At 34.7% G+C, this 26,118-nt stretch overlaps 1 protein-coding gene across 1 annotated transcript; it reads right to left on the bottom strand.

The window, feature by feature from the left end:
• Positions 1-3,933: 3,933 nt before the first annotated feature.
• On the bottom strand, positions 3,934-13,682 carry LOC125840512 (NAP1-related protein 2-like). Its single transcript, XM_049519483.1, has 10 exons — positions 13,548-13,682; positions 11,332-11,454; positions 11,190-11,240; positions 10,893-10,964; positions 10,687-10,800; positions 10,535-10,596; positions 9,948-10,020; positions 9,737-9,793; positions 9,601-9,633; positions 3,934-4,063 (listed from the first exon to the last, which is right to left on the bottom strand). Exons 1-10 carry the CDS (start codon positions 13,656-13,658, stop codon positions 4,004-4,006), a joined length of 756 nt encoding a protein of 251 aa, XP_049375440.1. The 5' UTR covers positions 13,659-13,682; the 3' UTR covers positions 3,934-4,003.
• Between the last annotated feature and the right edge of the window lie 12,436 nt (positions 13,683-26,118).

The following is a 26,118-nucleotide window of genomic DNA, read 5'->3' as shown; positions in this document are numbered from 1 at the left end:
CTGGATCAACGGCGAACCGGATGCTAGCCTTGGGTACCTGTGTCTGCATCATAATAAGATGCAGACCAACTGGTATCAGTACATTGAATGTACGAGTATGCGAGCTGGAAAGCTGAACCACAACTTAAGCTTGGAAGGAGTACAAAGGAACTCTTACCTTGGCTTTGTTCAACTCATGAATAACTGAACTCAATATATAAAGCAATAAGACACATGCAATATATAAAGCTTGTAAAATAGTGTAAACAACTTAGTTCGTTAAGGATAAAACGATAACAAACTCAACTTTACTTATATAAAAGTAATATAACTTTTGTGGGAGATTCTTTAATCGACAACCATCACTATGAGCCCTAGTGATGATACAACGTTTTACCTCACGTTGCCCAAGGACCATCCTATACCTTGTCGTGATATAGGAAGCTAACTTTACTAAGTGGATCCACTAGCTTAACTTATGTGATCATCTAAAAGGTATGACCCGTTAAATCCCATGTTGGCGCATGATTCTTATGGAGAGTTAAGTTAATATAAACTCGTGTCCCCAATTCGGTGCTCAAGACTACTCCCAAAAATATACTTTAGCTCATAAGTGTTTTAAACACATCTTTCTTTAGTTGAGATAATTACTCAAAACTTAGCACAAAGGCTCACTTGGAAACGATGTTCCTTTTTCTTGAAAACTAGCCCAAAGGCTCTTTTGGAATCATAGTTCCTTTCTTACTCAAATGTAAAAACATTTAGAAACTTCTTTGGGAATACATAGTTCCCTAATAACTTTTAAGAAATGAACTCAACTCTACACTCTTTACTCAACTTGAAACTCTTGACTCTTTACTTTTTACTCAACTTGAAACTTGAGCCTTAAAATGAAGTTAAAACATTCAATAAAGACTCTTGAACAACTTTAAAGACTTGCTTTGACTCACTTCTTTAACTTCTAGACTCAACTCTTAACTTCACTTGACTTGGAAACTGACTCTCCTTGAATTGGAAATATGGATTCAAGGTGTTTGATCACATGTTATGGATGAGTTCTTGACGTTTAGACGTACCTTGGAGCGTTGAAAACAACTATGAAACATAGGTACAACACCAAGGAACATGCATGAGAAAGTGTGAAAAGAATGGGGAAACTTGGCGTCCTTGGCGCTCTGCAAGGCGCGGAGCGCCAGCCCTCGAAGCTTAGAAGGGGCCTGCTGGTGCTCTGCTTGGCGCGCCGCCCCAAGGGCTGGGCTTCAGAGCCCCTTTTGGAGCGCGTTGGTTGGCGCGACGCCCCAGCCCTTTTCCCCGAAAACTCGACTTTTGTCCTTCCTTTTTCCAACTCTAAACCTTCTAAACCTCAAAGGTTCCAGCCCCAAACACTTTGAATCATTAAAACCCTCAACATACAATAGATTCAACTCAAAACGCCACCGGAAACATCCACCAAACCAACAAGAACTTCAACACAACACAACTACAACTTCAACAAATACCACCAACAACTTCAACAAAATTAAACGAGTTTGGCGTGTGGGGGAAAGAACCAACCCCACACTATGAGCTCACATACCTAATAGGGATCACCCCCGACGATATCCACAACGATCTTTGACGAAACCTTGATTGATCTTCTCTTTCTCCTCTTCTTCTCCTTTTCACTCAAAAGCCCTAACTCTCACTCTCACTCTTTTAAAATGGGACAAACTGATCAGAATCAGTCTAACACACTAATATATATCCAAAAGAAAAGGCTAGGGAAAAGACCAAAATACCCTTACAAAATTTCGGACGGATTTCCGTGCCAACTGCTCAACTTCCAAAGGGCATAACTCCCTCATACGAACTCGGAATCAAGCAAATTCGGTGGCGTTGGAAAGATCATTCCACAAGCTTCGCAAACATAACTGGAACTACTCCTAACTCATCCTGAACTAGGAGTTATGACTGCTCAAAGTTGGCAAAAAAACTCATTTTTCCCACACTAAAAACCAAATTTCCAGATTTTTGAAGTCCTTCCAAAAATGACTATTTCCAATTCTAAGCCTCTTCATAGTTATTTCAAATTGTCGGATGTTACAATTCATATGTTTCAAAATTGAGCATATGGGTCAACACATTGAGCAATATGTTGACACTTCTGTCACTTTTTTTAGCATATGGACAATATTCTATTATAAGTAGTAACACATAATTGAAATATGTTTTAACATATACACAATTATGTTTTAAAGATGTATCAGTTCAAAATAAATCACACATTTCATATAAAGACATAAGTTGATTCAAATTAAGATAAGATAGATTCATGAATAAAAAAGAACATTCATTAAAATTCAACAATAATTAGGGAGCATTTCGATTTGGGCATGTAGTTCTTTTGTGGCCAAAGTTTTACATATGGAACACTTACTTTTCACAAAATCATCACACAAAATATTTCTTTCGACAATCATCACTATCGACTGTTTAGCAATACCATCCTTCCAACACCAAATATATTGATTTTTCTTCTCGATCCATTCACCAAAACAATGAACCCTATGAATAATTCCTCCATTTATCGTGCCTGAAGAGAATTAATTAAAAAATCAGTTAGTACTAATGATAAGAATACAACTTTGGCATTTGTTGCAACATATGAGTCTTATGTTGCAACATATGACTATTAAGTTGCAACGTATAAGTCATATGTTGTGAGAGTGTCACAATCTAGATCACCGTGATTGGCACCCACACTAATTTTTTGGTGGGAGAATCATTATTACAATCCGACTAAACAATTTTCAAGAGACTAAAATATTTAAAGATACGAAAGTAGGTTTAAATGACTAAATAAATACAGAGTCCCATACACTCTGAAGGTCTAACGACAACTATTGTGGAATTTCAACCCCTAGAACTAAAAGTCATTGTACCAAAATTTTGTTAACCAATAAGTCTAAGAAAAGGGGGTGCAACACCGAAACTAAACATAAACAAAAAGTCTGAATAAAGAAATAGCTTGAGTCCGAAAAAATTGGACTAAAACTAGGAGGGATCAATGGCAGTCTGAAAGAACTGACTCACCCTTGAATCGTGTCTCGGTCAGTGATCTCCTAACTGAAGTCTGTCAGTAACCGTCTGAAGATGACATGTACTCAACAAAGAAAGAGTAAGTGCAATATCAGTACACAACCACGGTGTACTGGTAGGATCACGCGGCTACTCCAGTAGGCACAATATGCACAAGCAATTACCACACAGTAAACACAATATACATAATGCACAATTCAGTTATCATTTTAGGAGTGACATACAATTTCCCGATATATATCAATGACAATTAGATATGAACGTAATAATCACAAGTGATCCTCTCATGGAACCTACACCCAAACTGTTAGTGTGTCGAAACGTGACACCCGATCTAATATACATTTGTTGGAACGTGACACCCGGTTCAATATATGTGTTGAAAAGTGACACCCAATCCAATCAGCACAACCACAGTCACAATCACACCCATAATGAACAGTGCTCATAGTCATACAATCAAGTAATAGGTTCATATTTCATGCCACGAACCATTAAAGTTCCATTTGCGTTTGAAAATCACTAAAGTGCAAGTCTCATGTTGGATAAAATAAAAGATAAGTATTTTCTGGAATGAGATTATTTAGTTCAATAATAGTGGATGGGGTATAATTATTCTTATTATATTGGAGTGGTGCATAGCAAGAGTATGACCTCTAGTTTATAGTATAATGGATCATGGATTGTTATGAACATATGTGAAAGTAGAGAGGTAATATGACCCTTTTCCAATTATGAATTTGTATCCATCTATTGTCTCTTTAGGGAAACATAAATGAAACCTCTGAAATTAGATATTTTCTTATAACCAACCATACAAGTAGAAGAAGAAAAAGTATAGTCACCACTGTAAGTTTTTATCTTTTAGATCTTTACACACACCAAACCCCAATGATTAAAACATTGAAGATGATAGCCTGTGAAAAGATAGGTGTTCCAACTACTTTCATTCTTCATCGCCATCTTCGTCCTCCTCATCGTCTTCAGAGCCTTCACTCTCCTTACCCTGCATTAGACATTTAGCGTTCAAGTCAATCAACCAATTTAACAATCTCACCAGAAAAGATTGGTGAAGACTTAAAGAACCACTGTATATAACAGACATTTGACAATAGTTAAGTATTTTGTGCACATATCTAAAGGATATTATTCCTCTGCCAAAAAAATGATCATTCTCAACCACAGAATAACTCAACTTTATACACAGCATCAAAGAACACCATATGTTGATCAACATTCAACTAAATTCTACTTTAGGTGTTATGAATACTGTTACATTGTAGTTATAGAATAAGAACCTATTATCTCTATTTAAACAACAAGAAGCTTGTGAGAATAATCCAAGCAAAGCTTTCTCTCAAGGTTCTTTGCTTTCACATAAGGTATCACAGTTAATCATTAGATTCCTTAGTAGTGTTGCATCAACCGACACTGCCAACTAGGATTGGAACTCTATGGTGACCAAATCCATGAAAGGCAATGAGCGGAGAACCCTCCACGCACCACCACATGCCAATCAAAGCTCAAAACCCGTGTGCAGTCCGCCAACGACATTCCGAAAATATTCTTTTACCGGTGGACTCTTCTTCACTTCAAGTTGACCTTTTTAAGGTCTTATGTGTTAGCACTTAATGAAAGGCTTAATCTTTATCATTTAGATCTAAGTCATAATGAGTGTTTGCTTTTAAAAGTTTAAACCTTAATCATTTTGATCATAATGAGTGTTTGCTTTTTAAAGTTTAAACCTTAATCATTCCGATCTTAGTCATCAAGTGCATTTGTTTTTGAAATTCTACAACTACTTAATATGTCTAAATAAATCTGATCGATTAAACTTTATGATAGTCTTAATATCACTAAGATATCTATTCAAGGATTTCTACAAAGATTGTAGTTCACCGCTACTCCATACACTATCACTGCTAACTGCCCCTGCCGCAGCCGCCCACCATTATCAACTACCACACCATGAACAACCACCATGGCCATCTGCTACCACCATTTACCATTACAACCACTTATCACTACCATCAATCACCACAATAAGCCACCACTACATATCACCATCTATCGTCATCATTCACCACCATTAGCTATCACGATTGTCCACAATGACTATTAGTTGCCACAACCAAGTACCACAATCAAAAACCATTGTTAATCACTACTACCAACCACCATCATTACTAGCTACTATTACCCAAGACAATCTCTAGTCAACACCACAACAACTAGCGCTAACCATCACCGCTACCAACAGGCATATTAATTGAAATTCGTTTTTTGTATTTATTAATTTTAAATAAAGATAAGTTTTATATGTTAAAATGTTGAGAAAACAAAGTCTTAATTATTTATTATTCATATCTTAATACATCTTAATACTCAAATGTTGATTAAGATTCATACACCTAAATCTAAATGCACATTTTAATACTCAAATTCAAATGCGTTATTAATCTTAGGGCCCGTTTGGCCATGCGATATTAAATCATAATATGAAACCATGAAATGAAGTTGGAAGTTTTGTTTGGACATGCAATTTGGACTTTTTATATTGTATGTTTTCCCATAAACATAAAACCTCCATAAGTTGTAAAACTATTAAAATTGTCTCAATTCTTTATACAATCTTACCAAATAACCAAAAGCTTATAAAATCACATAATACACTATCACAAAACTATCTAAAGAAAATACAACACTTATTGATCAAACCTTAATTCAATAAAAAAATAAATTGAACATAAGTTGTAGTGTTCAAGTTGTTAGAAGCTAAGAAAATTGTTTTTTCAATTAATGTTAGCGTGGTTAGTCTTGTCCACTCAATATAATGATGGAAAATTATTTTTTATTAAACATTGATTTGAATGAAGTAGTAATAAATTTGATAAAAAATAATGCATTTGGTGAATGCAAATGGTAAATTAAAAATTGATTTGAAATAAAAATAATATATTAGCGAGAATAATCATTATATGAGATATAAATGGTTTAAAAAGTAATGATATAATTATAAATTTTATTTACATATGAAACAAATGGCTAGTAAATATATATAAATTAAATGTGGGTTTATTTTACAAAAATAAACTTGTGGGTCAAATTTTTTATTTGAAAAATCTCAAATCATGATTTTTAGAGAATTTGAGATTTCATCTCATAATTTCATATCATGAGATGAAATCGCATGGACAAACGCCTACATCAAAAAAAATGAATGGTCCAAACTCTAACCAAAATCATAGGGATCCACTTTAAGTTTCCAGCAAAGTTTCTCAATATTAATGTTTTCAATGCACATTACCACATTTCTATTTTTTCCCATTATTTTTAACTTGGAGTCCTCTTATGTATTTCTCTCTTCTTCTATTTTGATATGTTTTACTTGAGTTGAGGGTCTATCGAAAACAAACTCTCTGCCCTTCACAAGGGAGGGGTAGAGAGGTTGCTTACTCACAACCCTCCTAGACCCTAGTTGTGGCATTTCACTTGGTATGTTGTTGTTTTACCACATTTTCAATATTTTGTAAATCAATTCAAGCATAAGACATTCAATGTCATTTTAATATTCTAGTGAATTTTTCCGACAATAAAAATATTCCCGTAACTTCCATCTCAGAAAAGAAATATTCCCATAAATTTTCATACATTCAAAGTATTTTGGAGATCTCATAGCAGTTCATTGTTATTTCATCGGCTTATAAGATATTGTAGTTTGAACCTCTTAATCTAACTATTTAAAATAAGGGTTCACCCACAAGCTAAGTTGCTTGGACTCTTCACTTTTGGTGCCGCACTCATGTCGACACAACATGGGTGTGGTGTGGGTGTGGGTGTGAGATTTGTGTCCGATATGGTCAACCGATTTTGGGTACTTTGACCAAAATTCATGGGAAAGTCTGGACAATTTTAATTATTTCTGTTTCTGTAATCAATACAAAAGCTAAGGTGAAATTGAAGAAAATAGAATACCTTTTATATAGAAATTTACATGTCACTCCTTTCCTTTAATTTTAATTATTTTAGGCAAATCCCCTCACCCGTATCCATACATGGATCCATATTCCTGATTTTTAAAATCTGATCACGAAGGATCCAACCTCTGGATCTGCACCCGTATCGGACACCCAAACCCAAGCCCGAGCAACTTAGCCTATCAGTGGTGTTGAAAAAGCCCATAGGATAAATACAGTACAATAACAACAACATACTCAGTGAAATTCCACTAAGTGTCGAGTGATGATTGAAATCCCATTAGGATAAATACTGAAATTTTGATAATTATTGTAACGATAATAGTTTCCAATATAAGTGCACCTAGTGTGTACAACTAAAAGACACGAAAGATAAACCTCTAACTACACTTTTTTCTCTCACAATAGCATCTAGGGTTGCTACAACACATCGTGACAACCATTACTGGTCAGTGTCAAGGTTCGTTCAAGTCTTTCACTTCCGCAGTCCCGCTATACAAAAAACATGTGAGTTCTTGTTTTACAATTACATGCTATCTAATTAGTTTGAATTAATGTGTAATCATCCTTTGGTATCAAAGTAATCCCTGGAATAGTGACCCTTTTTACATAATTGTAACAAATCACTTAAGCAACTTTGACACATCTAGATTGTTTATTCTTGCCTTGTTCAGTCTTTACTCTCTTGGCAGGTTGAGGGCCTTGTTGCCAAGTTCAACTCAGATATTGGTTTTGCAGCCTCAAGGCATTTGTCCTCCAACTCAAGATGCCTCCGGACATCTTCTAAAGTTGTTATTCATCCATTGTGGGTCAAATGCATTTTCATATGGTCTCATGAACTAGAAAAGAACATATGATTGTTTGGATCTATTGTTCATCAGTCAGCATGACCAGCATCTTTCCACTCCATGATCATATTTGTTATTGCTTCAAATGTATTTTCATTGAATGTTCTAGACATTTCTTATGTGAATCTAATTTAATTGTTAAGGACTAGAATCAGTACCAAACCTATTCTTCAACGCACTCCAAAGATACATAGCTCTTTGGTGATCCTTAAACTCCATTAGGATGTCATCATCCAAGGTGCTTGGCAATGTAGTGCGAGCAGTGGTATTAATTTTCTTCCAAGCATCATAAGTGGCACGGTCACGCTAATGTTGAACCATGACCATCCTTAGGCTCATTCATGACATCGGCAATGGCTTCCAAAGCCTCCTGCTCTTTAACACATACTGGACTACAAGTTCCAAATTTCATAAATGTCGCCATTGAGTTTCAACCCTTTGTTGAGCCTAGCAACAATATTTTTTGAAGCAGTATTTATTCTTTAATAAAATAAAAAACAATTTATTTACAAAAATACTCCCCACAAACATGGTGGAAAGTCTTGTGGTAAGCATGGTAAATGATTCTTCTAAGTTATGCTCACAAACCAAGATGAAAACTGCTCACAAATAATCTAAAACATGTACCTTAAAGCCATAAAAAAAGGAACCATCATAAAAAAGATGTAGGCAGTTACATATCTAAGATTTTGAAGTCTCCACAAAGTAACCACACAATTCTTAGAATTTATGCTTTTCTATTGAAGACGAAATAAAAAGAAGAAAATTCTTGAAAAGCGCAAAAAAATCTCTAGTGAATTGGCGCAGTATGTCGGGAGAAAGAAAAGGATAAAGGAAGTTATACCTAACAAATACGTTTTTCCCAAAAGCGCGCTTAAGCCACCCAATTATCATATATTTTATTTAAAATATTTGCAATAATATTTGTAGATTAGTCTTTGGTTATCAAATTTGGTCCATTGTTTGTAGGAGGGGTATAAATGATAGATCCTTTGGTTTTGCTTACTGTATACTCCTCTGATGTAATTACTACTGAAATACGCCATTGGTGTATTGTTGTCTATAAAATGTTTAACTTTCTCAAAAAAAATAAAATTGGTCCATTGTTTCAACTTAGCTTGAAATTTGGAAAACTAGGTTGAGGAATATTTCACGCAAAATAATGATTCACTCACAAAATTTTGACGTTATTTTCAAGCGAAGTTCATGTCCAAACACAACTTTCACTTCCATTTTTTTTTTTGAGCTTTAACTACTCATTTTTTCAACTTCAACGAAAGATTGCAACTCCTACATTTAGTAAGACTAAGCCCTCAAACTATTACCATCTTTACAGAAAGCTTACTCAACAATTAATTCACCCAAGGTAGCAACCTTAACCAAACACTTGAATTCTAGTGATAAGGTAGTTACAACCTCAAGTTCCACTCGACTCCACAGTTTCTCCCACCCTCAATGACCCTTATGATCTTTTGACTTTCGGAAGACTACCTTAAGAAGCTGATCCATCACTTAGGAAGATTATTCGACATTATTGACAACAAAGGCCAGACAACTTATTTGAAGATATAATGCTAGAGGTTTATAAGGAAAGAATATTCTGAAAAATAAATGTAAGCCCAGAGAGAAACACACATTACAGTCACAGTAAACTAAGTATTCATGCACTTATCCATGATATATATATGACACTTAAGAACCAGTTGATGTATCTTTACCTCGTACCCATCGAAATCTTCTTCATCAGGCTCCTGTGGTATAGTAATGCTTAGTTCTTAGATGGTGTTAGGCAACAAACACGTTTTACAACTAAATTTTGATTAAAGAAAACAAGGAAGCTTGAATGGGACTAACATTGTTAAAATAAGTGAGCGGGTTCGGCCACAAGTCATCCTTAATTATCTCAGCAACCTGCAAAAGCACCAACGATACAGTGTCAAAATGAAAATCTTCAACAAAAAAATAGACCTCAGTACACCAAAGTTTGCACCACCACCCCAAAGAAAACAGAAAATTGGGATTAGAAATCATCATGAAGTAATCTGCAGAAGATATAAACATATACCTCATCCTGAATCTCTAAAGCCTCATCCTCATCCTCATCTTTTTGATTGACTTCACTGAACCATGTAAAGAAGCTGCATGGGAGACCCCAAGAAGGAAAGCAACTGAGCAAGGATGACCAGAACTATCACATCCCAATGTTTATCAAGAAAAGACTACAGAACATAAGGCAAGTTACAGAACCACCGCTACAATATTAGCTGCATTAATTAGTGATTATATTCATGTTTTCTAGAAGAGTCTAAGCTTCTTTTCTGATTATGATGACAAAGCTCAGCATCACCGCTGACCAAAAACCAGCAGAAGTGACGCAAAAACATTCCAACAACCAATATCGTCTAGAATAATTATATTCGAAGGTTTGCACTGCAATGGACCAATGATACACCGTATATGTCATAATGTGCATCAACAAACACTTAAAAATTATCATCAACAAAGTTTGAAACAAGTAAGCATACTATCAAACATTATCCAAACCACGTTTCCAACCATATATCAGAGCATTCCATTTTAAGTTTAGCATATAAATAGCAAAAGTTGATTAAAAGTAGATAATATAGAAATGCTGGAAATAAGTAAACTCACCTTTCCTCAGCATGAGATCGCTTGTTTCCTTTCTTCTCATGAGCAACTCCATTAGGAATGCCCTTCAAAAAGTCAACCAATATCATCAATATGATGAAATAGGGAATATACAGAATGTGTGACATTTGTCAAGCTGCAAAACGGAAACTCACCATGCCTTCTTTCCATTTTATTGTTGTAGCAGATATCTTTGTCGGTCCATCTTCAAGGAAGGTAGAGGTCTTTGAGAGCTTTGTATTTTCAAAATAAGGATTTGCACTGAAGTTCTGTAAAAAGGAGGAAGTCATCAATTTGAATTTCCAAAAATAACAATTTACATATATGGATGTACATTAATTCCATGTGGGGAAAAACTTACAAAGGTGATAGAATAGCCCGACTTCACATCTTTAGATTCTTCCACTTCAATAGAACTTAGAAACTTGAAGATCTAGCACGGGATGAGGCAGATACATTTTCAGATGCAGAACTCAAGAAGCATTTAGAGGATAAGTTACAACTTATTATAGATTTATTAGAGAGCATTGTTGATAATACAGCAATGACTCGTCAAAAATAACAACTAAATTCAGCATTGATAGAGCTTGGCCAAAAATAGCAGTAGGTTGGTTATAATCTAGAATAATAGTTTATAACCAACAAATTAGAACCAAACCTTTTGGTCTTCTTCAGTTAGAAGTTCACCTAGGACAGGATGGCTCAAAAACTGCAAGTAATGAAACAAATCAATCAAATGAGAAGCAATTCAGAATTTCAGCAACATAGAGATACGGAAGTCTCAGGATAGGATCACTAACAGCAGTCAACCAGAAATCTGGAATAGCTTTAATGATGTTGTTTCGCTTATCATAGACAGGCTTGCGGACCTCATTGTACTTCTGTTCCACTTCCAATACTTTATCACTTGCCTCTTCATTAATCTGATAGAAAAATTAAAATGCTCATTAGTTAACATGTAACACCAACTATTAAGCAACAAAAGAAATCTAGCAATCAACTCTAAGTTAAATATTTTTTATTCTTGTTTCAACTCTCACCTAAACTAGAACATACCCTGCCGACCATCTTTTTTGTCAGCGCACTAGCAAAAGCTTGAATTTAAATACGCTCATGTGTATAGAGATGCTTTGGTTTGAGAAGGTTAAGATTTTCACCAACAGAGAACAAAAAATTCCATCTCAGTTCCTTTACATTGCTTTACATTACTATAGGACAATAAGTAAGTCGAACATTCCGTCCCCAGTGTTGACATCTTTTAGTCTACAGAAAAAAGCTAAAAAGTACATTTATGTTTCACAGTATGAGTATTTCGTGTTTGCACTCGAAATCTCTACTATTTCTTTATTCCATATAGAGATGCTTCTTTACACATACAGAATTTATTTATTTTTTATAACTGTTGTGTCCAGGACAACTTGTGCACACCTCACCCCACCAGCAAAAATTACCACGTAACTTTGTCCACAAAGGCTACGACAAGACAGATGGAAAGAAATCACTTAGTGTTTTTGTCACTACTAGGATTTGAACTTGAGACATCATGGTTCTCAACTCACATCAATGACCATCAGGGCACACCCTTGGGTGTGCACCTATAGAATATAAATGTAGGTTTCCCCTTCTTCATTGAAATGGAATATATATCCTTCAACTAATTATCAGACAAGTTTACCAAGGTATAGGAAAATAATATATAAAGAGGGCATGCATTAACGAGAGTATTTCCATCTATTCCAGCTGTTGTTATCAGTTTTCACAATTGCACATCCCAAGTGTTGTTAATATTATGCACATACAGAGAGCAGACATATGATGGAAAAGCTCCTTTATGGTTCTAAACAACAGATTCTTTAAATTTGAAGATGACCATAATATCTAAGTTCAGTAAAAAAAATAAATTGCAGAAGCTTTATAGGTGATATATAACAATTAAAAGGCTTGAGCATTCTATTGGAAGAGAAACATAACAAAATGCCAAACAGCTCATATTCTTACAACTCTTGTGGACTCAAATTATATGCTATAGGTTCTACCACATACATGAAAGGAAACGGAAGCTTAGGAGCCAAAATTGGCCATTACACACATCTTTTCATGGTCATATTTCTTATAAAACTAATATCTAACAGTGCTACCAATATAGAAATCGTCCCAGTTCTCTGTATTCTTTCCACTTTTTTGGTTTAAACTGGTTGTGATTTTATAAATATACTCCAATGATGTTATGCAAATTGACTTTGAAGGAGGATAACGAGTTACTAGATTATTCCTCCGATGAGTTCTCCCAAAACTTGTAATGTCAAACAACAAATGGTTGATTAGAATAACGAAACTTAACTGAGAAGTAAAAGAAAACAGAAATGTGAATTGGCGCACACGGATGCGAATGAGATGATATAGAAGCCAAATTTTGGCCTTTGTTTCACCAGAGAAATAAAGACAGTGGATCTCCTAGCATGTGAAAGGCTAGGAGTATGAACTAAAACATAGGACATCTCATAAGTATGACGGTGAATAAAAAGAGACAACATGCCTGAAATCACAAAAATACAGTCTTTTTTGTATGACAATTAAATGATGGTGATCTTTACATGTTGAACTCGGTTATTTGGACCCTTGAGTAGCTTATGTAGTTGTCTAGTATGTGTTGTTTCCATCGAAGAAAGATATATATAAGCAAGGTTGCACTCACTGTTCATTCATGCTTAACATTTATCTTCAGTTCAGTTCAACAAAAGATGACACTTCCAAAGTCATAGTTTACAGTCACATTTATGAAGGTTTGAAGGAATATGAGGAAGCAAATCTTCCAATTGTCCAGACAAGGGAGGATATCTAACAGAATCTGCATAACACACTATTTTAGAAACAATAAAAAAACAGCATCACTCACTCCAATTATATATTTTTTTCAAATATATGTTTATACTGAGTATTGTCACAAAGAAATCCAGTGACTCAAAACTAGTACTATAAAGTAGTCAAAAAGAAAAGTATGAATAAATGGGATTACCTTCTCAAGCTCGTCTTGAATTTCTTGCAATTTTTCAATGGAAAAAACAAGGTCACCATCAATGTTGTTTTCTTCATCCACTTTTTGCTTCTTCCCTTTGTCTACACCCATCTTATTCACTACACAACTTTCAACTGCTCTTTCTTGCCTCTTAAACCCTAGAACCCTAAACCCATGAATGAATTTATATGTTGTCAAACTAAAAACAGTGCACGTGTGAAGAACAGAACATGAGAATGGAGAGTTTTTGACAAAATGACTAAAATGGTCCTCAATATAGGGGTAGTTAGTGCTTTATTTTGGTTCTTACGGCCCGTGACGCAATATGAAATCATGACCAGAAATTAGGGGTGTTCGTGGTTCGGTTTGTATTGGTTATTGGTTAAAATTAAAATCAAATCAATCCTTTCAGTTTTTTTAATTTTTCAAAACCAAATCAAACCAAATGAAAAAAATAACTGTCGGTTTGGTTCAATTTTTCTAGTTTTTTTCGATTTGAAAGTAATAAATTTTTGAGGACATACGTATCTTAATAGACACAAACACCTAGTACATTAACAGTCCACAGAAAAACTATTGTTGGTTCAATTAAGCAATACTAGAGTTATCATTACACGAACAAAGTGATTTAATTAACAAAAAAATGTGACTATCTTATGAAAGGTATGACAGGTAAAGACTAAAATAATGAATTTTGATGGACTTCGATTTAGGATCGTAATAGTTGAGCTAAAATTGAAGTGTTGGACTTGAGAAAATGGTAAAGTTAAAGACTTAAGTTACTTAAAATTTAACAAATTTTTTGTATTTTATTTATGAATAATATATCGATAATTATAAAATTTATGTATCTAATTTTTCGGTTCGATTCGGTTATTTTTGCAGTTATTTTTTGGTAAAATCAAAACCAAACCAAATACGACTTTCAAAATTTAAAACCAAACCTAACCAAATATCAATTTTTTTTAATCGATTTGGTTCGGATTACGGTTCGGTTGGATTTTTTAACCACAACCATGAACAGCCCTACCTGAAATCGTGATATGATCATAATATGAAATTATAAGATGAAGTTTTGTTTTGTTTTGACATGCGATTTGGACTTTTTACATTGTATATTTTCTCATAAACATAAAATCCCATAAATTGTAAAACTATTAAAATTGTCCAATTATTTATACAATCTTATCAAATAAGTGGGGGGGGGGGGGGGGGGGGGGGGACACATAATACACTATCACAAATTTTTTCTAAAAAATACAATATTTATTGATCAAACATTAACTCAATAAAAAAAAATTGATTGAATATGAGATGTAGTGTTCAAGTTGTTAGTAGCTAAGAAAATTGGTTTTTCAATCAATGGAACAGTGGTTAGTCTTGTCCACTCAATATAATAATGAAAAAAATTCATTAAACATTGATTTGAATGAAATAGTAATAAATTTGATAAATATAATAATAATAATAATGAATTTAGCGAATATAAATGGTAAATTAAGACTTGATTCGAAGTAAAAAATAAATTTTCTATTAGCGAGAATAATCGTTATAAGAGATACAAATGGTTTAAAAAGTAATGATATGAATTTCAAATTTTATTTACATATGAAATAAATCGCTAGTATATATATGTATGTATATTAAATGTGGACTTTTTTACAAACATAATTTGAAATTCCCAAATCATGATTTTTGGAGAATTTGGGATTTCATCTCATGAGATGAAATCATCGTGAAATCGCATGTCCAAACGTTGATTGCATCTCATGATTTCATATCGAGATATGAAATCGCATGTCCAAACGCCTAGTTAATGTATTTCACTCAATTGAAATGGTCCTTAATGTATAATAAAGGTGTTCATTTTGGTCATTAATATATTTCATTTGATTGAAATGATCCTTAATGTATAACAAAGTGTTAATTGCGGACCATGTGGCTAACGAATTCACCATTTCTGTCTTCTTTGTTAGCTCTAAAGAAAAATTCCATGAAATCTAGCATCATTTTCTCTACTTTCTCTAATAAAAAATTATTATTCTCTCTTGCTTAAAACAAAAATGGTATTACGTCAGTAAAATAATATTTTAGAAAAGAGAAAATAGTAAATTTAGTTGGAGAAGCTAAGAGAAAATGGTGTTAGATTTCATGGAGTTCTTTCCTTGGAGCTAACAAAAAAGATAATAATGGTAAATTTTATTAGCCACGTAGGTCTATAGTACAATTTAACATTTTTTTAATGATAAATTTGTTGGGTTTAGGTAAAGGACCAAAATGAACATCTTTTGTCATACATTAAGGATCATTCCAATCCAGTGAAATAAATTAAGGATCAAAATAAATATTTTTGTTATACATTAAAGACTATTTCAATCAAGTGAAATACATTAAGGGCCAAAATAAAGCATTACACATACATTAAGGACCATTTTGATCATTTTCTTAAGAGTTTTTTTTTTTTACCAAAATCATCCTTAAACTATATTTCAAACTTAGATTACCTCCTTAAAATATTATTTTAGCAAAAACATCCTTCGGGTATTTCAAAGTTAACAGTTTTCATAGTTCTACTTGAATTTATCAGAAAACTAACAGATCCCACAAAAATCAAGACACCCCTTCATATTTATTATTCTGAGATACACCAAAAATATTATCGTGAACTTTTTCGGCAATTGAGTGTTGACACCCAATTTTGGCCCTCCACAATATGTATTGATCATCGAGCTTTTTCAATTTCAAACGATTTGAAATAATTAGCTTTTAATAAAAGTTGCAATGTATTTCAAGTTTAAAAAAAAAATATATATATAGTTTTGTCACTATTTTTAAATTTTCAAATAATACACATATTTTATAAAATTATATTTAGTACATTTTATGGGTATTCAAAAATCATCTAAAAAAAATAATAACAATTTAGTTTTTCCTAAATATTTGGTTAATTTAGTTTAGTTAATTAATAGCTTATATTTTTGAGTTAATCAATTTATAATTAAGTTAATCATTTTATTTTGTTAAAATTAAGAAGCTCGTTAATTAATTAGTAACAATTCATCTTATTTGATCTTTAGCCGAATTCATCAATCATCGAATTGGCTATGTGTTAAAATTCCATTGGTTAAATTTGGTAATGCAATGAGCCATTTCGGCTAAAATTGCAATACTTTGGTCAAATCCTAAAGACCAAATGGTTTTATAATAAACCCTTTTCCCAAATCTTGGCCCAATCTCATACAACCCATCAGCTACATACAACAATACACACGATCAGCAACACCAAACAGTACCCGACTGACCCAGAACTCAAGCGCGACCCCTGCTGCGTCTTCTCCCTCGCGTGACCAGACGAGCAGAAACCCAGAAATTCCAGTAGTACGCGACGCAACTCTCCAAAATCGCACGTAGCCCGCGTCGTCCTCTCCCTCTCTTCGTACAAGAATATTCTCGATCGAGCCAGGTGTTTGCATCTCGCGCCTCGATCGTCCTTCACTCAAAATCAACGCCTCTCCATTCAAACTCGTACACTAACCAGTTGGCAACCCTTATATGTTAAGGGATTTTTCAAAAATCCCACATCGAAAATCTTTCCATTTTTTAGAGATTTTAGGCCCTATAAATAGGCCTTCTTCTCACTGTCCGAAGGGGAATGAGGAAAACCTGAGAGTACCCCTAAAAGGTTTGGGAAATCTTGGTTCAATAGTTCAATTTTTGTGGTTGTTCGAGTTGAAAGGGGTGGTGGAGTCGTCTTCTCAACTTGTCGTTTTAGCTCGCTGCTCAGTGAAAGGTAATTCTTCCTTCTTTTAAATATTTTTATTTATTTGGTTGTGTGTTGAATGACTGGATTAGATCAGTTTAGTTGTTGTATCTGTTAGTAATTTTGATTTTTGGTTTGTTGTCCATTCTGATGTCTTAGTAACTAGTAAAACAACTAATTTTCTTGTTTGTCGTAGATACTGTTTAGTTCTTTGTTTATATTTTATGTTTAACATTAAATTCATATTTGCTAAAAAGAGGATGGTTGATAGCTAGCATTACTTCACCCTCGTTTATGAAGAATAGCTCTTATGTTAAGCTCTATTTGTTCTTATTTTGACCAACAACTTATTTATTCTGCTAGCTATTTGTTTTTCTTTTCCCTTCTTAGCATGTTCACTAAAAGAAAAGTAATAATTGAGTTTCATATGCTCCATATGGCTGGTTGTCTTAATCTTTGCTAAAGTTTGTTTGGAATTTATTTAACATTCTCTGATGTGTCTCTCTAGTATCGCTTATTGTTACTTTAAAAATGAATAAATTTAGCTAAACTTTGTTGAATATAGTTAGCAATGGGTTCCCTTGTTTAAATAACAGTTTGTGGAATTCTTAATTAATTAGCTGCTTTAGAGATGTTTTAGTAGGGTGATTTGTTGCATTTAATATTGGTTCTTTCATCCTTAATTTCTATTTAGTTATATTGATATGCTATTTGGGTTAGCTGCTAGCTGGCTATTATAGTTAACTTTAAAAATCCCCATGATAGTAGCGAATAGCCCATTTATGTTTACTATGTGTGGCCGCGTGCGTTGGCTAAATGAATAGTTAGTTGCATTTTGCTCATTTATTTCTCCCATGTTCATGGATCCTTATTGTCTGACCATAATAAAATGAATTTGAATTATTGCTCTATTCAAACTCGCTAATCCTTATTTCGTTTGTTTTCTTTGTGTGAACTTTCTTGTTCGAGTCCATTTGGACTCTCCATTGGTTTGCATTCAACTCTCTTCGAGTCAACCTCATCGGAATCGTGAAAGGGAAGCTAATATTAATGGGTCAAATCCCAAATCAGTGGCAGCAGCTAAGTAGCGGTGTAATGGCAATCCCAAATGGCCGAAAATTGAATTTTGGGATTTTAAAATCCAATTCAATTGCAGCAGTAGCAGCCAGCAGTCCCAAACGAACTAAAATTGGAAATTTTTGGACTTTAATTAGTCCAATTTACAGCAGTAGAGCAGCCCGCAAAGGGCTAAAGATTTTGGAATTTAGGACTTAAAGGTCCAATTTGAGCATAAGCGACAAAAGTGGTCCGAACATTAAGTCCAATGGCTTGATTTGGAGACATGCTCTTTTCCTTTATTTGTCTTATTATTTGTTTATTGATTGATTGTGAATTAACGCTTTATCTAATTTAGATGAATCCTTGGGAGTTTTTTAAAATAACTTTTCTATTTCGTTAGTTGTTTACTTCAAATATCTAAATTTTCAAAACCCGTTTTAGTTAAGTCACTCTAAGCTTTCAAGACTAACTTGAGAATTATCTTATATTCTTTCATAGTTAGTATTTAGCTTTCAAATCCACGCTTAAGTTATTGTGTTGATTTTTCGACTCAAAACCTTGACTCGGATAAAATGTTAAGTTAAATTATTATTTTGGCACTTCAACATTTGAATTATTTCATTAATTGGGATAATATGAATGTACAAGTATCAAAAGATTTCTCATTTATCAAAAAATAAATATATATATATAACAAAATTAAATAATAAAATAATAAAATAAGATTTTTTCAAGTAATTTAAGTTATCTTTTCAAATTAGCCAACCTTTAAATCCGTCGGTTAACCGCGTGTTAGCGGATTCTCTAAGATGCCTAAACCCTTCCTTAGAGAATTATTTGAACTCTTACCCGACTCTGGTTTATTAAATGTTTTATTTAAAATATTTCCTTTCAAAAAATTCCTTTTAAAATGGTTTTCTTAATTTTTCCTAAAGAATTAAGTGGCGACTCCAAATAACTCATTTTTCCAAAACATAACAAAAGTTGCCAAAGTTGCGAAATTGGTTTCGAAACCTTAGTTTTCGAAATCAGGTCGTAACATTGAGTTTAGCATTATGCAAAATCTTTTAATTAGACATTTTTCCATTTTTTTAATGTGATTTAATATTTAAAATTTATCAGATGAAATATGTTTTTTTCTCGATTGAATCTTCTAGAAGTAGTGTTTGTTGGAGAGTTCCACTTCAAATAATGGAGAATGAAACTCGAATACAAGAAATAATTAGAATTTTGATCACTTCAATATCAGATTGCCCCGAAAAATTATTGATCTAAATACAATTTAGCTTTGAAAAAGGTGAAGTTAATTAAGCTCTAGCTTCTTTCCATTGGTAAATGAGAAAAAGAGCAAACCATGTATCTCCACACTCTCATAACATTTTTTGTTTCAATAAGCGATGGTATCCAAGATTTTTGATATTCTTTTTTTCAAGAGCTTTTTATAGTAGATAATGAAATTATGCAGGAAAGCTTTTGTTGATAGTCACATGAACTGCTCATGTTTTTGTAGGATCCCTTAATTTTTTGACAATATCTAATAGAAGGATTAAAATTCTTAACTTTCAAATACTTGAAGGATATTTTCTGCCAATTTTTTTAAGAACGTAGCTAAAGTTTGGGGTATAGGTAAAGTATGTTTTTGCCCAAAAACTCATAGAATGAGTTAGGGTTTCTCATCACTTAGGACATCTTCGACCCATAACATCAAAATTTACAACATAACCAACTCCAATTCACTATACCAAAAATTTGCACTAAAGAGAAGATTCTCTGTATATTCTTCTCTCTTCAGTATCATATTTTTTTTTATTTCATTTATATTTTCAAAAGTTTTATATAATACAAATAATAGTAAAATAATAAATAAATAAATAAATAAAAAGAGATTTTATGTGGATGAATTGTGTCACACCATTTACACTAAAATAGTGTAAGAATTAGTGTTGAGTTGGAACATTAAAACACCAATTTCTACAACAAAATAGAATTTGGTGTAAAAATTGATGTTGGGTTTGAGATGGTCGTAGTTAATACGTACGCACACACTAAAAATTAAGGGCATATATTGTTTTAAAAATTATATTTTTTCGATAATTTTGAACAACAATCAGTCTCCTCTCATATGCCGATTGATTTTTTCACATACTCATTCTACCCTTGTACTATCAAATTTTATTCCTTTTTTACTTCTTTAAGTTTATCTTTTTTTAATTAAAAAGAAAACTATATAACAAATTTATTCATAGAAAAATAAATATTACCTTGAAGATGAAAAAAGCGAGAAGTATTTATTTTGATAAGATATTAATAATAATTATGATATTATATGATAAGATAATTTTGATATTATTTTATTAATAATAATAAAATAAAAAATTTGTACTTATCCATCTATCTATATCTATTTTATACAATATTAAAAGCATGAAGGTCTTTAGAAAAGTTGATTGAACTTTTTGTCCTTCATTAAAAGACTCTACAATAGACAAAATTGTCATTTACTATTTTTCTCAAATAATTATCTTTTAATTATTATCCTAATATTTCAAACTTTGATATCAAATTTAAGTTATAATTAAATTTTACTTATTCATAAGATGTAAAAACTCTTCATATTTAGTAATTTAGAATTGCCTATTTTTGGCAAAGTAAAGGAGGAGTTAGAAATCCTAATCACATTGTTGTAACACCTCGAATTTGAGAAAGGGATAAAAAGGAGTAATGGGAAAGAACTCACAGGCCAACACCTGAACCATGGACCCTCCACGGAGCCCTAGACGGGCCGTGAAGGGGACCACGGTCCGTGTGGTTGCCAGTCCTCCAGGGCGGGCTAAGAAAATACCCCTCCCATGAGGGCCTTAACGGCCCGTGTGGAGGTGGATGGGTCATTATGACGCCCGAGTGGGGGAGGCAGAACCAACCCTAGAGTTGGCCTCCTCCACCTAGACGGGTTGTGAAGAGGAAAACGGCTCATCAAGGTGGTCGTGAAGGGGCAAGGTAAAAGGGGACTTCTCCCCAGGCCACTGGTCAAGGACCATGGCTACCACAACGGCCCGTGAGGTCCTTAACAGCTCGCGAAGGCCACTATCTGGTGGTTGCGTCAGCTATTAGTCAGGGGCTTTTGGGTCTTTCCCTAATTATTTTATCCTAACACTATGTCATTTTGCCCTTACCTAAAAGTCACATATAAGTATTTTTACCCCCAAATTTCCCCAATGAAATCATTCTCTCAAATTCCTAAAAGAAGAACTAGTCTTCCTCTCAAATAAAATTCTCTCTAGAAACCTGGAAGAAGAAGGAATCAACTTAGGGTTTCAAGTCAAACCTCTAATTCCACCATTGAAGGCTAGCTTTTGGCATTAATATGTGATAGTTTTCTTCCATGGAGCCCTTTCCTCCATGGAGTTCTCAAATTCTCCAATTTACAAAGTTAGAATTCGCCAATTGAGTTAGGATTTTCTTCCATGTCATGATGGGTCTATTTAAATATTGATCTGTTTGATTGTTTTGTGATCTATCAAGCATGAATTGACATAATTACATGATTTTATCATGAATCCCCATAAACTCACGTCTAAACCATATTTTCTAAAAGGATGAATGATCCGTCTAGGATCAGGACTCCCGAAGCCACTGCCTCTCCTCCGGCTCCAGCACAGGCTGTGGTCCTAGCACCACCGGTAGAGGGTCCTCCTCCACGGTCTATGAACAAACTGAAGACTAAGGGGTTGAGAACCATTATAGAGGAGAAGAGGTTGTCTATTGATGGAGTCATAGACAGAAACCCGGAGATCATGAGTTGCTTGAGGTTACACAAGTTCTAGTTGTTCACTAAAACCCGTGGCCCTTATGTTCCCAATTGGGTTTGGGAGTTCTACACTGCTAACAGAGCTTTGGTGCCACAAGAGAAGAAGCCGACAGCCAAATTCAAGCCGGTAGACTATGTGGTTGTCAGGGGCAGAAAAGTGAAGTGTGATAGTGATACTATCAATGCAGTCATGGAATGTTCAACGAGAATTGAGGATGACTGTCAATACAAAATTAGGACAAAAACATTAGAAAATATGAAGAACTGGTTGGCTCCTCTGATATCTGACGGTACTCCCAAGTGGCTCGAGGTTGGAGCACCCATTGAAAAGAAGGAGCTAAATATAGTAGCAAGGTTCTAATTTGGCTTCATCAGCACTATCATGCCATCCCAGAACGAGTCAATTCTCCGCCATGCAAAAACAGTCTATCTTAGTTGCATCATTGCTGGGACAAGGCTGAACTTGGGGATGATCATTGCACAGGAGATGATCATGAGGGCCAAGCAGCGCCAAACCTCTCTACTTTTTCTGATGTTGATTACCGAGTTGTGCAGATGAGCTTGGGTACCTCAAGATGAGAAGAATGATGTGGAAGTGATTCCCACATCTTTTACCGACATCCGAAGAATTGAGGTGGAGTACTTGAAGGATGAGGCCGAGAAGAAGAAGGAAGCCTCGATGGACACATTTCAGTTGTGGATACTGTTGCATTACCTGCAGAGGCACCTTTGCCTAGTCCTGCCCTTGGGCCTTCAGGTACATCTAGCACTGCTCCTTCCATGACGCCTAGTTCCTCTACAACTCCCTTGCCTCTTAGGGCTAGTTCCTCTGCTGCTGGTGCCGCCCGACCGCCACTCACCCAGGCTGCATTACTATGGATGGGGTAACTAGCCCATTATGTTAATAGATGCCCCTCCAAACTTGAGGCCACTATTCCTGGCATTATCGAGAGGGCCCTCGCTGATACAGTGGCACCCTTGAGTTCTACTATTGATGCCCTTGCAGCAAGGATAACGATGTGCGAGTGTGGTCAAGGAGCTACTGAGAAAGTGATGGCTCTAAAAGCCGCTATTGCTGAGCTGATGAGAGATGTGGACCAGTTGAAGTCCACCAACATGTCGATGATTTTCGGTACAATGGAGATTCCTGATATGCCAATTGATCCAAATGTACCTTCGGCTACCACCAGAGATGAGGTTCAAACTGAGGAGGTAGCTGTTGTCGAGTCTGAGGCTGAGACGGATGAGGAGCAGTTTGGTGTTGACGATGAGGCATCTTATGAGGGCCTCACAACGATTAAGGAGGCCATGGTAGATTCAGCGGTACAAATCTCTTTGGCAGACACTCCCTTGGCTGACCTTAGTAGAGCTGGTAGTGTTGCTGCTACACTGGGCACTGATTCCCCGACAGATGGAGCAACTGCGTAGACATGACTTTCTTTACCTCTCTCTCTGTCACTTTTATTGATGTTTTAGTATTTTATTACATTTGAGGAAAAATTGCTTTTTGTTTGTGGTGGGGTGAGGTATTTCCATTCCTACCTCTTTTGATTATTACTTTTGTCTATATATTGGGTTTTGAGCTGTAAATTGTGTTTTGGCAATTGTGTTGTGGATGTTTGAGCTTGTGGCTCCTTGTTTTTAATTGCAAATGGTTTTGACCCCTTCTGAAAAATTTGCCACCTCTTATTGTGTTTGAGTGTGGCTGTTTTTGTTCTAATTTGAGTGTCAGTCATGATCAATATCAATGACTTGAATAGTGCTCTTAATTGAACAAAAATGAATGTGCGGCTACGATGAGGCCAAATAAAGTTGCATAGATAATATGTGGACTTTTTACATCTCGTTGTGACTAGTCGGTTATCGGATGAGTCTCTTGTGATGAACATTGCACACTAGCAAAAGTGTGGAGTCTTGTTCGATATTGGTGCCAATGCCCTGTGTAATGAGCTTACCGTGAACCATGTGTGATGACACCTAGAATTTACCCCGCTGGTCCGGTTGACTAAGTGATGCAAGCTCTTGAAATGATCTTAGGCAACAATTTGACAATATACCTCTTTTGTGGCCAACCTTGTGAGTGTGTGAACCTTGCTTGAACTCCCTTTTTGAGCCTTACCCTTTTCTTGGATTAAACTTGAGCAAATGACACCTCTCTTTATCCATTCACCCATAATTCTTATGAATAGTGGTTTGTTTGAATAGCTAACATAGGCCAAAAGCCTAAGTTGGGGGTGAGGTGAAAGGAGAAGGTGAATCAAGAAGTGCAAAGAAGTCCCCCTTTATCTATGATTTTGAGAAAGATGGAACCCCTTCATACAAAAAAAAAAGAGAAAAAGAAAAAGAACGAAAAAGTTTTTAAATAAAAGTTGTGAATGTTCAAAAGAAATGGGGTGTCCGGTATTCCATGAGAAGTGAATAATGGGATGACTTTGGAGCATGAGTTAAAATGTTAAACAAAAAGAAAGAAAGTGTTGTTCATACCACATTTCATGAGGATAGCAACCACTAAGCCTAAATGACCATACCTTTACACTCATCCCCATTACAAGCCTTGAAAAGACCTTTTTGATCTTGAGTGAGCTGAAATGAATGTTGGTTGGAAAATAAGGGCAAACCTATGGGTGACGTCATGCATGTGTTCATCTTTGTGAGTGTGAGAGTTATATGTGATTCCGGAGCTATAAATTGTTGAAGAATAGTGTGTGAATATGGAATCATTCTTTGTGTGAGGGCATTTGAGTACCTTTGTTAAACTTGAACTTGCATTTGAAGCAAGTATTCTGAACTTGAGAATCTTTGATAATGGTGAGTCACAACTTGAATCTTTGAGTACACAATTGATCCTTGCATGAGTAAGTTGAGTCTTGTTGTATGCGTTCATGATTGAGTCTTGTGTAGCACTGTTTGAGACATCCTTTTTCAACTGTTGAACTTGAGTTTTACTTGAGGACAAGCAAAAGTTTAAGTTGGGGGTGTTGATGAGTTCGAGATTTGGACTCATTTAGGGCTTTATTTATAATGATTTAGTGTCTCAAATGCTTATTTTTTGCCAATAACTGATAGAAAATCCTTGATTTCTAGGTATATGGATCGAGCAACAAAGCAAAGACACTAATTTGCAAAAAGGAACAAAGCGAGCTGAAAGAATGAAGAAAAGGAAGCCTGGTGATCGCCAAGTCCACTTGGTGACTCGCTGAATGGCTATTTGACCGCCTAAAGTTCCAATGTGCCAAGCCTTGAAGGAGAAAACCAAGTTGGCGAGAGAAAGGAGCAGTCGATGGATCCCCGAGTGGTTCCGTGATGCTGTGTTAGATCGCCCAAAGTTACAGAACTTGAAGATGCTGAAGGCCAAGTCAAGAAGGACGATGAAAATGACCAAAGGATGGATCATCGAGTTGATCGGTGATCCCGACTTACTTCACCGAGTAGCTATTCACAGCACATTTTTGGCGACTATAAATACATTTTTACACATTTAGTTTAGTATAAATTAGCTATAATCATTATTATTATTATTCATATTGAATTCTGAGTATTGAGACAGTTTTTCTCTAGTTTTTCCTAAGCTTTGAAGAATTGAAGTTTTTTCACTTTTGAGAAATTGGAAGTGGATCTTTGAGATTCTTCGAATTGGGTCATTGTAAGAACGATATCAATCTTACCAAGTTCATGGAAACTCAATTTGGTAATAATTTTTATCTTTTTTTATGATGTCTAGCTAAAACCCCAATTCTTGGGGTGTGATTATGTGATTATGGGCTGATTTAGTTTATGGGTATTGCTAATTGTTAGTTTAAATGATGTTTAGAAGTGAGTTCAATCTTTAATTGTGGTTTAATTTAAGAATTGTAGTTGCAAATGCACTTCTACCCTTGTGTTTTTGGCTTGCTTGAGAGAAATGTTTTAAAACTAAGATTATTAATTGATGGTCAGTGGGTATT

This window comes from Solanum verrucosum, unplaced genomic scaffold, assembly GCF_900185275.1.
Source record: "Solanum verrucosum unplaced genomic scaffold, falcon-dt-bn FXZP01000181.1, whole genome shotgun sequence".
Classification (NCBI taxonomy): Eukaryota; Viridiplantae; Streptophyta; class Magnoliopsida; order Solanales; family Solanaceae; genus Solanum; species Solanum verrucosum.
The sequence above is the reverse complement of the archived record's forward strand: the minus strand, read 5'-3'. Positions and strand labels throughout refer to the sequence as shown.

Bases quoted from the DNA above. Each gene is read 5' to 3' on its own strand.
- LOC125840512 (XM_049519483.1), bottom strand. From the start codon at position 13,658: ATGGGTGTAGACAAAGGGAAGAAGCAAAAAGTGGATGAAGAAAACAAC. The intron at 10,801-10,892 runs GTAAGTTTTTCC...TCCTTTTTACAG, and splicing joins CGGGCTATTCTATCACCTTT to AACTTCAGTGCAAATCCTTA. The intron at 9,794-9,947 runs GTATATGTTTAT...GTGCTTTTGCAG, and splicing joins CTTTAGAGATTCAGGATGAG to GTTGCTGAGATAATTAAGGA.